The sequence below is a fragment of the Quercus lobata genome, chromosome 12, assembly GCF_001633185.2.
Source record: "Quercus lobata isolate SW786 chromosome 12, ValleyOak3.0 Primary Assembly, whole genome shotgun sequence".
Taxonomy (NCBI): Eukaryota; Viridiplantae; Streptophyta; class Magnoliopsida; order Fagales; family Fagaceae; genus Quercus; species Quercus lobata.
Window position 1 is genome coordinate 37,374,196 of NC_044915.1, and position 14,394 is coordinate 37,388,589.

The 14,394-nt window shown below is 37.0% G+C and overlaps 1 protein-coding gene across 1 annotated transcript; it reads left to right on the plus strand.

Moving 5' to 3' along the window:
- The first annotated feature begins 7,001 nt into the window (after positions 1–7,001).
- LOC115971165 (phospho-2-dehydro-3-deoxyheptonate aldolase 1, chloroplastic-like) lies at positions 7,002–11,383 on the plus strand. The gene is made up of 5 exons (XM_031090897.1): positions 7,002–7,725; positions 7,835–8,112; positions 9,030–9,306; positions 9,603–9,848; positions 10,902–11,383. Exons 1-5 carry the CDS (start codon positions 7,171–7,173, stop codon positions 11,157–11,159), a joined length of 1,614 nt encoding a protein of 537 aa, XP_030946757.1. The 5' UTR covers positions 7,002–7,170; the 3' UTR covers positions 11,160–11,383.
- Positions 11,384–14,394: the final 3,011 nt, after the last annotated feature.

Consider the following 14,394-nt stretch of genomic DNA (forward strand, 5'->3'; position numbering starts at 1 on the left):
GAAATTGTTTCCATGCTATTTGTCTTTTGTAAAACGACTCCTCTTTTTCCTTCGTTTTTTTATTTATTTATTTTTTTTTACTTGATTAAAAAATTATAGATAAATATACCATTTTATTGGTTACACTTAAGGGTCGTTGTCAATTTTGAATTTATATTTTGATCATTTTCAATAATTTGGTTTATATTATTTTTAATTTATTGTCAATTTTAGATCTTTATTGTCGACTTACTAATTATATGACATGTACAGCTGACACACTTAAAACGTAAATATAACTAATAAAATAAAATAAATAATAAGTGTTGAAAAAATGCAAAATCACGTTTAAATTGAAAAAATAATTAAAAACTGTGGGGTCCGATAATTTGTGGCTCTGACTCATTTTTACATTGGGGCCCAAGGCCTGAGCCAAAGAACGTTATAGCCGAGGATAGGTAATAAAAGTCTAGATAGTCTTCAGACACAGTCGAGGGTGATCCTGTCCTCGGCATATTCGAGGTCTCCCTGGAAGAAAAGGCAAAAACGGTATAGGAACAGTTTGGAAAAAAATCTAAAATATCTAGGTCAATAGAGAAACGTACGCTGGATAGTATAACGACCAAGGACAAAAGGAAAACTGCCCTTACTGCCATTCAATACTCTACACCTGACAGAGCCATACTCTTCAGCTTTTACAACCACCCCCAACCACTCTGGGTATGGGTTGATGGGACAAGTATCAGGTCCTGGAAAATCGAACCCACACGTGGACATTGGATAAGGGATACAGGCTAGTATAAAAGGAAAAGTGAGCAATCCGGGGAAAGGGGCTGGAAAAAATGGCCAAAAACCAGAGCCTCCCAGTCCGCCTCCTAGAGAAAAACTCCAAGAGCGAACACGATTTAACTATGTATGAACACCACGAAAAATTCACCGTCCGGTGACCAAGGCCTAGCCTTTCAAACCCACGCTCTATAAATGATATTGTTTGGGCCCTTTTACGTGCAAACCCAATATCATTTCGGGTCGTTACAAATCATGTCCTTACAATTGGCGCCGTCTGTGGGGAAGGCTTGTGTCTTGGTACAGGTGATGGGTTGAGACAATCACTCACGTCATTTCAAACAGCTGGGTGTAGTGTTTTAGCACAAAGTTCCACTAGGGGCTACGATTCTTCACTAGGGGCTGCGCTTCGTAGCGTCAGCAACACGGAGGGTTCTAGGGGCTTGGCCGAGGAGCTAATCCCCCTAAACCAAAGTCCCGCGCCATAGCCGAGGGGTTAATTCCCCCAACTACTTAAAAATCAAGTTTTGGACAGAACCAAAGTATTACATGGTCCTTGGACTCAAACCTATGGGGAAACCAACTACTTAGAAACCAAGTTTTAGATAGAAAGGTATTGCATGGTCCTCGGACTCAAACCTATGGGGAAATCAACTACTTAGAAACCAAATTTTGGACAGAACCAAGGTATTGCATGGTCCTCGGACTCAAACCTATGGGGAAACCAACTACTTAAATATCAAGTTTTGGACAGAACTAAGGTATTGCATGGTCCTCGAACTCAAACCTATGGGGAAACCAATTACTTAGATATCAAGTTTTAGACAGAACTAAGGTATTGCATGATCCTCGGACTCAAACCTATGGGGAAACCAACTACTTAGAAATCAAGTTTTGGATAGAACCAAGGTATTGCATGGTCCTCGGACTCAAACCTATGGAGAAGTCAGCTACTTAAGAAGAATTCTAAGTCGCTCAGTTCTCGGACCAAATACCAGAAAAGGTTAAGGCTATGAAAGTTATTAGGAAGATGGCGAAACGCTTTATTACTCAGCAACCTACAGGGGCTGTACATTTTTTGGGTTATATATCCTCGGATGATTACCTCCTACATGGCATCGAGCATTCAGCCATCACCTCGTTCAAGTTTGGGGTATACAACCCATTTTCAGGTCGGTCTTATTGTACACGATACCTCTAATAAGTTCATAATAACATCTTTTTTCTTAGTAAGGGATTTCGGCCCTAAGTATTGTTTTCTTAGGTCGGCGTCATTATGCCAGACAGCTCTAATAAGCTCATCATAATGTCTTTTTCTTTCCTTCTTAGTAAGGATTTTTGCCCAAAGTATCATTTGTTCAAATCGGCATCATTATGCCAGATAGTTTCAATAAGCACAGAGCAAAGTCTTTTTATTAACTAGGATCTCGGCCCCAAGCATCGTTCATAGTATAAAAATAAAAATAAAAGTCACAAGATAGTACGTCTATTCACGGCATAACCATTTCAAAAAGAAGAGATAGAATATACGAAATAAAGCAATGACGACTTTTATTAATATAAAGAGGTATTACAGCGTACAATGAAGGGCTTAGACAAGCCTATATAGAAAACGAGTTACAAAAACAATCAAAAACAAAAAAAAAAACAACAACAACAACAACAAAACAAGCAAACAGCCATAAATCTTTTTAAGCTCTGCTCCTAAGTCTTTCCAAAATCTGCCCCAGTAGCGCTCATATTGAGAGGAGGACCTTCCTTGGGGGGAGAGGAGAAGAAGAGGAAGAAGGAAAAACACCAGGATGGATCTGGTGATGGGAAAGAAGAAGAAGGAGAGGCAAAATGAGGCACCAGTGAAGGAAGAGAGGAAGAAGCAGGGATATTTTGTCCCTGCGTCAGTCCTGACTCCTAACACGCTGGTGCCATGTTAGCTATGCTCATAAGAGAGCGGCTGGTACTGATAATGGGTGACCCCAACTCAGTCGCACCAAAAGTTTGACGCGACGAGCCCCTGCTTCGGATTTTGGCTGAAGGAAGGATGAGAAGTATCTCGAGTCTTTGCCATCCCTGCCCTGACCGAGCCATTTTGAGTTCCAAAAGAACATGGCATTTCTGGGAAGGGTATGGTCCTTTCATTTCCGCTCCTATCTTAAGCGTATTACAATTCAAAGTGTAAACTAGCGAATAAAAGAAACTCTGGGGGAGGCTAAGGGTTTCAGACTTTAAAGAGATTAAAAGGGTCTCTGTGTAAGAGGAGTAACCTCTTGCATTTCTTCTTATATGAAGGGCAAAACGGGAGGCATTTAATCTGTCCAAATTTCCAAGAAAATCGGTAAATGAGGATATACCCATTCCACTTCCCCACGCCGTCAATAACCGTCAAACTTAAATGGTCTCGTAAAGGGAAATCATTAAAGGCGCGTTTCGGATAATAAAGCGACAGGAACGCATCATGAATGAATTCAAAGGAATGTCTCGTAGTCCGATATGTTTCCTGGATAGATGAAGAGACACCCACATTGATGAAGGGCAGATCTAAGCAGACCGCAGTAAAGGCGTGGCATTACCAAAACCCTCATCTCCGACCAAGAGGTCGGACAGCAGGATTTTGAGGGGCTATTGTGGGGTTTGATAATTTGTGGCCCTGGCCCATTTTTACATTGGGGTCCAAGGCCCGAGTCGAGGAAGGTTATAGCCGAGGATAGGTAATAAAAGTACAAATAGTCTTAAGACATAGTCGAGGATGATCCTGTCCTCGGCATATCCGAGGTCTCCCTGGAAGAAAGGGCAAAAACGGTATAGGAACAGTTTGGGAAAAAATCTAAAATATCTAGGTCAATAGAGAAAGGACAAAAGGAAAGCTGCCCTTACTGCCATTCAATACTCTGCACCTGACAGAGCCATACTCTTCAGCTTTTACAACCACCCCCAACCACTCTGGGTATGGGCTGATGGGACAAGTATCAAGTCCTGGAAAATCGAACCCACACGTGGACGTTGGATAAGGGATACAGGCTAGTATAAAAGGAAAAGTGAGCAATTTGGGGAAAGGGGCTGGGAAAAATGGCAAAAAACCAGAGCCTCTCGGCCCACCTCCTGGAGAAAAACTCCAAGAGCGAACACGATTTAACTATGTATGAACACCACGAAAAATCCACCGTCCGGTGGCCAAGGCCTAGCCTTTCAAACCCACGCTCTATAAATGATATTGTTTGGGCCCTTTTACGTGCGAACCCAATATCATTTCGGGTCGTTACAAATCGTGTCCTTACAAAAACAAATAATATATAATTTCTTAATTTTAAAGATAGAAAAAAAAAAAAAAAAAAAAAGGAACGTTCTCAACTTGCACTTTCTTAACTACCAAACACAAACAAACAAAAAATTCAAATTTACCAATCTTCAGCTTTGGTAGACACCAAAATCAACTAAAATTATGGGTAAAGTGACACTTCATGGTAGTAACTTAACTAGATAGAAGAGTTAATTGAGACTTTGCTTGGTTTGACTGGAATTGATTTTTTTTTTTTCTTTTTTTGCATTTATGGGTGTTTAGGGCGATTGAAATTGTTGGTTAATCGGAAAATAAGAGCACTTATGATGAAATTGGTTTATGCTTTCATTTTTCATAAACCATTTTCCATCTTATCCAAAACTCATCAACCAAACCTCCACCCCTTTGTCTGCCACCCCCCACTAACGTTCCTAATCTCTAGTGGCCGTTGCTGGTACCCAATCACAAATTTTTAAATCTAAATTTTTACTTTAAAAAAACAATTATATATGTGCTTAGAAGATGAGAAAATGTGGCAAAGTAATAAAAAAACATGTCTTTGTAATAAAAAAACATGTCTTTGTAATATTTTTCATGATTGCAACTAAACACTTTAAAATATTTTATGATCGAAAAATATTTTTCATCAAACCAAAAACAACTTGAATCTGGTCTCTTTGTCTATTTGGTAAGATGTCTTTTCACTAATTTTGGGTGACTTGATTCAATGGTGGGGGGATGGGTTATAGCTAAGGTTTGTGGTAGTTTTACGGCGGAGTTGTGTTGTGATTTCTTTGGGGATTGATGGTGACAACAAGGTATTGTATTTTTGTTTTGTTTTTTTAACTAAAATTTTTAATAGTTTTTAATATTAAAAAACTATTTTTTAATGTTTAATAGGAATTATGGTTGATGGATGGAAAAAGAAAAACTAACAATGATTGCAAATACAGACATGGAGCATTAGCACCCAAGATTGTGAAAGGATTTTTAATGTTTAGGGGTTGCTAAGATAGCATTTTGGGAGTATTTAAAGCATTAGCATTGGGGGGTGTAAAGCCCCCAAGTTGCTATTTTACCCACCAAATCCACAAAAACAAGCTCCAACCAGGTTTCTATATCTAAAAAAATTTGCAACCCAAATATAGTACGGTTAAATATAAGAATATTAGCATTTGAGGATGTAAAAACTCAAAACGTACTTTATTTATTTTACCATCTCATTTTACAACTCGCTTCACATCCCAGTTTCTTCTCAACTTAGAATTGCTGACATTTGTGTTGAGCTTGTTGCTAAGCTTATTGTTTTACTTCTCAATAATTACTCGATAAATAATCTCATGCTAGAGCCTTTGCTTGGTGATTGCAGGACCCTATTGAAGAAATTCTATAGTACAACTGTCTAGCACATTTTTAGGGAGGCAAACCAATGTGCTGATGCATTGGTCAAGTTTAGAGCCACCCTTTCGTCGGATTTTGTTAATTTTGTTAACCCATCGCCTGTGATGGAGGATTTGCTAGCTTTTGACAAAGCCGAGCTTTATTGTTACAAACTTATTAGTACTTAATTTATTTCAGTGTGGGTTAACCAAAAAAAAAAAAGAAGAAGAAAAGAATATGGGAAAGAGAGAATGGGCATAAAGAAGAATAAAATATAATAAAATGATTTTGCAACTAGCTAAGGTGAGGTTGGGAATGTACCAACCCACTGTAGCTGCGTTGCAAATTTTTTTACATATGGCAACCTAGTTGTAGAATATTTTTATGGGTTTGGTGGCCAAAATAGCAACTCCCCAATGCTAGTGCTTTAAATACAACCTCCACTGTAACAGTTGCTTGGCTTATTTAATTATTTTTTTGCTTCTCACCTTCCCCTCTCCTTCTCTCATTGGCTGCCTCCTTTTTTTTTTTTTGTTTTTTTTGCTCTCTCTCATAAAGTAGTGTTTATACTCCTGTTGTCTCAGTTTGTTTGTCCTCTATTTCATTTTAAGATGTCCCAAAATATTGTACTGTTTCTAAAAATAAAAGTCATTAATTTACTAATTTTTCTATTATACTCCTACTTTTTTTTCAAAACTTTTTTTTTTTAATACAAGATAGAATTCTACTTTAATCTAATCTAAATGTAAATGTGTGTGAAACTCCCTCCTAGAGATTTGAACCCTGACCCTTGCCCCCCACACTCCACAAGCACTTATACTTGTGAAGTAACCATTGCACCAAGGATGTGCGGTGACTACTTTATTTTCAAAATTATTTGAAAAGAAAACTAACAAATATTTAAAAAAATCAATCTAATTGGGGAACTTTTTTCATTGCTTCATTAAGAATAACTCTTTAAAAAAAAAACTGATAAATTTATTTAAGGGTAGTTTTGTAAACTTATATATTTTTATAAAGCAGACAAGATAATAAATAATGTTCCTTTAAAAAATTTGAATTTTCAAACATGATAAACAAATTGGAACAGAGAGAGTATTATATTATTTGGTAGTTATATTATTTTATTGGGTTGTATATAAAAATAAGAACCGAATGTTGGGTATTTTGTAAAATGAGTTAGTAAAATAGATAATACTCTTGGATACTAGTGCTCTTAAGAGACCACTACCACAAAAATAAAAACTTATTGGATCAAAATGACAATTAACCAAACTTAAATGCGTAATTTGTACTTTTGTAAAATATAACACACACACATAAAAAAAAAAAAGGAGAAAAAAAAAAAGGTTGGAAAAATCTTTCGGCTCGTTTGAAACTCGGCTTCACACCAGCTAAAATAAATTTTTTTTTAAGCTGGAAAGTGGCGATTATATTAGTAGGTGAAGAAAAAGAACCCTAAAACTATAATAGTATATCCTATAAACTGCTCTACCAAATTCAGAATTTCCAGAAATGCCCCTGAGCTACCCCCGCCACGTCTCTTCTACCAGACACCATTTCAATATCCCACGCCCCTCAGCTCTAGCCCACATACATTGCCCCCAGATCCTTTTATAAAAGCCCCCTCTATCTCACATTACTCTTCCTATCTCTTCAGCCTCAGGTACAGGTACCCCTCTCAATTCTCAAACAAACATCTCTCTCTCTCTCTCTCTCTCTCTTAAATATTTTAAGAAGCCAAAAAAACAATGGCTCTCTCAAGCAGCAGTGCTAGCAGCGCTGTGATTCCCACCAAATCCTTCGTTCAAACACAGTCTTTCATCAAACCCCACCAACCCTCCATTTCTGTCAAGCCCAGATCAGTCCCTTCAATCTCGGCCGTCCACGCCGCTGAGCCAGCAAAGAACCCCATCGTCTCTGACAAAACACCGAAGCAGCAGATAACACCAACGAAGACAACCACAACGACGACGACGACCCACAATGCGGGTTCAGGGAAGTGGGCCGTGGATAGCTGGAAGACCAAGAAGGCGCTTCAATTGCCTGAGTACCCGGATCAGAACGAGTTCAACTCTGTTCTTGAGACGCTCGAGGCTTTCCCTCCGATTGTGTTCGCTGGTGAGGCTAGGAGCCTAGAGGAGAAGCTTGGTGAGGCCGCTTTAGGCAACGCTTTTCTTTTACAAGGTGGGGATTGCGCTGAGAGTTTCAAGGAATTCAATGCCAATAACATCCGTGACACCTTCAGAATCCTCCTCCAAATGGGTGTCGTTTTGATGTTCGGTGGTCAAATGCCCGTTGTCAAGGTCCCTTCAAAATCCAAACTTTTTATATATTTTTAGTGAAATTTAAAGTAAATTAAAATCTGGGTTTTTATAAAAATTTAATCTTGTGCATGAATTCGTGCTTTTATAGGTTGGTAGAATGGCGGGTCAGTTTGCAAAGCCGAGATCAGAGCCGTTTGAGGAGAAGGACGGTGTGAAGCTGCCGAGTTACAGAGGAGACAATGTGAACGGAGATGCTTTCAATGAGAAGTCAAGGATTCCAGACCCTCAGAGGTTGATTAGGGCCTATTGTCAATCTGCAGCCACTTTGAACCTTCTCAGAGCCTTTGCTACCGGAGGTTATGCTGCTATGCAGAGGGTCACACAGTGGAATTTGGATTTCACTGAGCACAGCGAGCAGGGAGATAGGTATGTTTTATGGGTTGTGTTAACGGGTATCGGAAGGTACCCGTTATCGGCCCCTTTTCAGCTTTTTGAGCCACTTTTGATAATTTTTTTGACAATTTTTTCTTTTTTTTTTTTAAGTGAGAAAAAAAAAGAAAGGTTAACAAGCACCGTCGGTGCTTGTTAACATTTCCCATATTTTATTTCAGAATTCAGATTCTCTTTGATTTCCTTTATTTTACTTTTTTTTGTTTGTTTGTACTTTTTCTGTTTCGTTTGATTGGTCTTGGTTGAATAGTACTTTCTTGGAACTATCTGGGGCAGAGAAGTGAACGAGTTTTACACCTAATATTTTGGTTTGTTTGCTCGTTTTGACATGTTTTATATTTTTTTCTTGCCATGTCTGCTTGACTGCTTTGATGATCTGCTGTATGCTAATTAGTCGTTTAGAACTGATAAAGTGAAAATTTTCCAACCATAAAAAACATATCCATCCTTATCACTTGCTGCTTTGTTTGGTTGTCGGTTGTTTGTTTAGGTTATATGCAGAATAACCCTCCTTTGGGAGTAAAACAGTGAAAGCACTAGTAAATTTCTTATTGGTCCTTTCTAAATCTGGGCATTTGGAATCATTTCACGTGTTTTTTGTCAGGTAGGTTTTATGTAGTTGTTGGTTTGTGGATGAATTAAACAATTTAGATTTTAGATCCCTGATATCATCCATTTTTACCATGTGAATTTATTGTTCCGAAATTATCCAAAGGAAGATTCTGTTGGGTATTCAATACCTATACTTTAATTGTCTAATGATAATTCATAATTAGATTCCTAAACTATGATGAGCTAAATCAAATTTGGAGATTCAAATTTGGACTGGGTTTAAGCTTACATTATCTTTTGTGATTAATATTAGGCTGTTAATCATTGTCTTGGTGTGGCAGGTACCGCGAACTAGCTAATCGGGTTGATGAGGCCCTTGGATTCATGTCTGCTGCTGGACTCACAGTTGACCATCCTATCATGACAACAACCGAGTTCTGGACATCACATGAATGCTTGCTCTTGCCATATGAGCAGTCACTTACTAGGATGGATTCAACTTCAGGCCTTTACTATGACTGCTCAGCCCATTTTATCTGGGTTGGGGAACGTACCCGGCAGCTGGATGGTGCCCATGTTGAGTTTCTAAGAGGGGTTGCAAATCCACTAGGCATTAAGGTCACTATACTTTATGTTCTTCTAATTCAGTCACATAAACATTGGTTATATTATAATTTGATACTGACAATATTAAATTAAACGGGTGAATGAAAACACCCAAGTCAAGTTGATTTGGATGCTGGCCAAGCTGGTTTTGTTCAAATTACTAAATTTCACATGGCTCTAGCACCCACTTTGGGTTGGATGCTGTTTGGTTTTGATATTTGTGTATCAATGTGTGCAAGATTCTTATAGATGTTATTTGATAATAGTTTCTGAGGTGAATAACATATAGAGTTGTGCTTGTGCTGCAGGTGAGTGATAAGATGGATCCAAATGAGCTTGTCAAGCTCGTTGAGATTTTGAATCCTCAGAACAAACCCGGGAGGATAACAGTGATCACAAGAATGGGTGCTGAAAACATGAGAGTGAAGCTTCCCCATCTAATTAGGGCAGTCCGCAGAGCAGGTCAAATTGTCACATGGGTTAGTGACCCTATGCATGGAAACACCATAAAGGCTCCCTGCGGTCTGAAAACTCGCCCCTTTGATGCCATCAGGGTATGTCACTCATTATTAACTTCTATTTTATCAGTTGTTGGTGGAAATAATTCTTAAGAGTTGCGTGCTGCAAAGTAATGTTTTACTAATGAACCCACTTAGCTTTATTTTTCATAATTAATTGGAAACGCCAACATGTTTTAGAATGAGTTTTATATAAAAGGGAGAGATGGGGGGTTTTTTTTTGGGGGGGTGGGGGGGATATGAATTATTAAGCATCGAAACTGGAAATGAATTAAAAATGTGTCGTTTCCCTGAATTAAATGCAAGAATTTTTATTTTTATTTCTTTTAATCACTATAAAAATAATAGTAGTTTTCCACCCTTGAAGTCATGTCGTTATCTAGACATTAAACCCATTTGGGCATTTTGGTTGCAGCCAATACAATTTCTGTCACAATTTGCCTTTAGAATCAATGCTTGCACTTCATATATGGCCAATTCTATTGCTTATCCAGTTGGACGGCCAGCTTTGAAAAATTGGATAATTAGCTTGGGAAAATAGTCAATTGTCCTAATAGTGGACATTCAATAGCTTTAAGCACAAATAACGTCATATCATATCAATGGGCTCATATGAAACAATTTAATTTAGGTGTGGTAGGTGGAATAGGGACAACTTGTATGATACGTTTGGGTGAAACAGTCAATCCAGGTTTCTTAAAAGATATTTTTGTAAATGATGACTTTGGTAGGTGGGAGTGGGAGGTTATGTTTCTCTATAATGGACCTTGAAATTCATTTTGCATTATAAATATGCTAGATTTTGCCATATAAGATTAAAAACTCGTTTTCCTATTAAAAAAAAAAAAAAAACTCGCTTGACCTGAAAACAGTCTAAGTCAGCTTAACCTATCTAAATGGAGCCATCTAATTGGAGCCAGCCATACCATGGTTAAGTTATGCAATGGTTGCAAAAAAAAAAAATTGGGGGGACTGGGGAGAGGATGGGGCTTATTGACAATTGAAACAGTAGAAGTTATTATTAACTGTGTGTATGAAAAGTTGTTTTAGGCAGTAGAATGCAATTGAACCTTCATTTTTTTTGGACAGGCGGAGGTGAGAGCATTCTTCGATGTGCATGATCAAGAAGGAAGTCACCCGGGAGGAGTTCATCTAGAGATGACCGGCCAGAATGTGACAGAGTGCATTGGCGGGTCACGAACGGTGACATTTGATGACCTAAGCTCACGTTACCACACCCACTGTGACCCTAGGCTCAATGCCTCACAATCTCTTGAGCTTGCCTTCATTATTGCTGAGCGCCTAAGGAGGAGGAGGATCACATCCCAGAAAGCTCTTGCTCTCTAGGCTTCTACAGTGAGGCTTTAAGAGCCCACCAATGTGCTCTTTTTCTTACTATAATAGTGGTTATATTAGCATTAGCACTATCGGATTTTCAGTTATTTATGTTGTGTATTGTGTGTATACTAAAAGGAAGAGTGATGGTTTGAGACACTATGAAAACACACTGGAATAAATGGATAACAATTAATTTATTCCATAAGAATATAAGATATGATTGCATTTTATTATTGGTTGTGTGGTCCAGATAGTACAGTCAACAGATAGTACAGTCAAAAGTTATTTCAAAGCTTATTATTTCAGATTTTTCTTATTTGAGATACCATTCAATTGATTCTAAAAATAAAGAATAGGTTTTTTTATTAACCAAAACTCTTCTGCTTCAATGTCATTGTAAGCCCTTGCCGTAGTATTCAACTTGGTAGGATGGCTGTGATTATTGAAATAGTAATAGCCTACTTTAGGAGAAGGTATTTCATGCATTAGATATTATATATCCTCTCTTTTGACAAGGAGATCAAAACACAGGAATTGGAGGCTTACCCTTCATTGCTTACCAAGATTGGTGATGGTCATTATACACCTTTTGTGGGCTTCATTTGCAGCATTCATTGGGACAGACTTACTCTTCACTTCAAAGAAACTTCTTTCCAACTTTCTTTTCGTCCATGCTATATCACTACGTACTACTACAAAAAGATTAAGTTTCCATGATTCATCCCTCTTGCGGCCTTGCCTAGTTAGAAAGTGACTATGGTCCTTTTAAAAAAAAAGAAAGTGAATATGCTGGAGAATGAATGAAGTGCAGTTCGTGAAGTAGATAGGTTAGGGAGAATGGAGCCATAAGATCCACTTCAAATTAAGAGTAAAAAAATGGGCCGGTTTGGCCCATTTTCACTGGGCCCATGGGTTGGAATGTTGGTTCAAAGAGAAAACCCCAACCATTGCCCAACCTATAGGCAATGCCCATTGGGCCTTTAGCCTGCTAGACATGTGGGCTAGGTCTGATGTGCTTTCAATGGGTTTTCCATGGACTTTTAATGAGCCTTTATTGGGCTTTAGCGGGCCTTTTATTGGGCTTATAAATTTTAACATAAAATTATTATTATATTATTTAACACAGAACACAACATGTCAAATTAAACTATTAAAAATACTTAAAAAAAACCATTGACTAACTTTTGTTGGTTGAAATAAATAAGTGAAATGATATATTCCTTATTCGTATTAGGACGATAATAGTTGCTTCACTATAAAATGTGAACATCCCAACTAAGTTAGCACTTACACAAATTTGCATCTCTCAATCCATTTGTATATATCAAATAACTTTATTCTAAAAATATATATATATATATTAAATATAACTTGTTACAACTAATACCAACTATCCATTTAAAAAATAAATAAAATCGAACTACAAAATAAATATTTATAATGCTTAACTTAACATAACCACTTACAATGTTTCAAGAGTCTCTCTACTCTTGTGTCACATGTTTGAACCTTCCCACCACCCCGCAACGTACCCCACGGTCAGGCTAGTGGGCTAATGGGCGGTATTGTTGGACTAGGTTAGCGGGCCAATCCGGTTGGCATCCATAAGTAGAAAAATTAGCCCACAGCTTGAAGCACTATGCTAGTTGGCTACTCATGAGCTTCAATAGTAGTAGGTAAAGGCACCATTAGCCCTGTGGGCTGATAGACTACTAGGCCAGGTCGTGGACTTTCTAGTGACTTCAAACCTTGATGACGAAACTATTTTAGTTGGCATTATATATTTATTATATGTTAAGGGATCAATTTCGTTGAAACGGTTATTGTTGTCACACCAATGGGATGACTAATAAGAGAAATGCCTGCTAGCTTTTGGCACCCACATGAATCTATCCAAATGGATGTGCTTTTGTGCAGTGAGCGGCTTGTCTCGGTCGTGGGCCTATTGTGTCTTAAACTATTGGGCTTGGGGCCCGCGATCCTCCAATGCCCAAGGCGTTTATGTATAACTTGAAATTTGGCAAGGATTGAATTTATGGTTGGTTCTAGATGTCCATTGCCATCATCATTTTCTATTGTCAAAGCAAGTCTCCCTTTTTACCAATTTTTTAAATGACATATTATTATATATATTGATATGAAATTTAATCAAAATAAATGAAAAATGATCTTTATAGAGTGACCTCGTGTGGGAGTTTAATGGTAAGTGTCAGTTTGCCTCATTATTAAGAGTAATGTTAGTACCACAACTTTTGCCATAACTTGCCACATGATGAGTTGTGACAAAAGTTGTAGTACTAACATTATTCCATGATTAATGTTTTGGTTCAAGTCATCCTTAATATCCATCGTCTATATGTCAATGTGGGATTTGTCAAGTAAGAAGTGATTAATCTAATAATCCTACTTTTTTTTAATTATTTATTTAGAGAAAGAGTTATATATGTTTTGATATTAACATTTTTTGAAAATTAAATAATTTATTTTCTTGAAAATTATCTTATTTTATTATTTTTTGTAGCAATTTTAAAATAAGTTGGAAAATAATTTCTTAACTTTCCTTTTTTTTTTTTTTTTTTTGAGGGAATTTCTTAACTTTCCTTTTTTAGCTTAAGATAAGATAAAATAATTTCTTGAAAATTTTTAACAAGTTAAAAACAACTCAATCTCATGCTAGGCTAAATAAGGCAAGTCAAGTGATAGTTTTTCTTTAACCCATTATTTTTGTACCACCAAACTCCATTTGTTTCGATGGAAAACCTTGTGTAAAGATAGTTTTCTGTGTTTTCTAGTGTTTGGTAGCATAAAAAAAGATGAGTAAAAGGAAAACTATCTTTGGTCAACATAAAAAGTATGGCTTATTTTTAGACATTGTTTTTCATTAATTTTTTTTGGAAAACAACTTTATCTCATAGCAAGCTAAATAAGGGAAGTTAGGAAATTGTTTTTCAACTCATTTAAAATTGCTACCAAACATTGGAAAATGAGATAGTTTTATAGAAAATAATTTTTGAAAAATGACTCATTTTCTAGAAAATATCATTGCTGAAACAAACAGAGTAATATACATCTTCATATAATATTTTCCATCAAAGCAAAAGAGGTTAAAAATAAATCATATCATATACTATATAATAAAAGTTGGGCTTAAAAACCGTGGTTGCGCCAAGTGGCTTCACCAAATTGTATAAATTTTTTAAAAATTAGATATATATATATATATATATATTGGTCTTATCTTCTT

What these genes read in the sequence shown, in the direction of transcription:
- LOC115971165 (XM_031090897.1), top strand. Translation starts at nt 7,171, where the DNA reads ATGGCTCTCTCAAGCAGCAGTGCTAGCAGCGCTGTGATTCCCACCAAA. An exon ending in CAAATCCACTAGGCATTAAG is followed by an intron (nt 9,307 to 9,602) that starts GTCACTATACTT and finishes CTTGTGCTGCAG; the next exon opens with GTGAGTGATAAGATGGATCC. An exon ending in GCCCCTTTGATGCCATCAGG is followed by an intron (nt 9,849 to 10,901) that starts GTATGTCACTCA and finishes TTTTTTGGACAG; the next exon opens with GCGGAGGTGAGAGCATTCTT.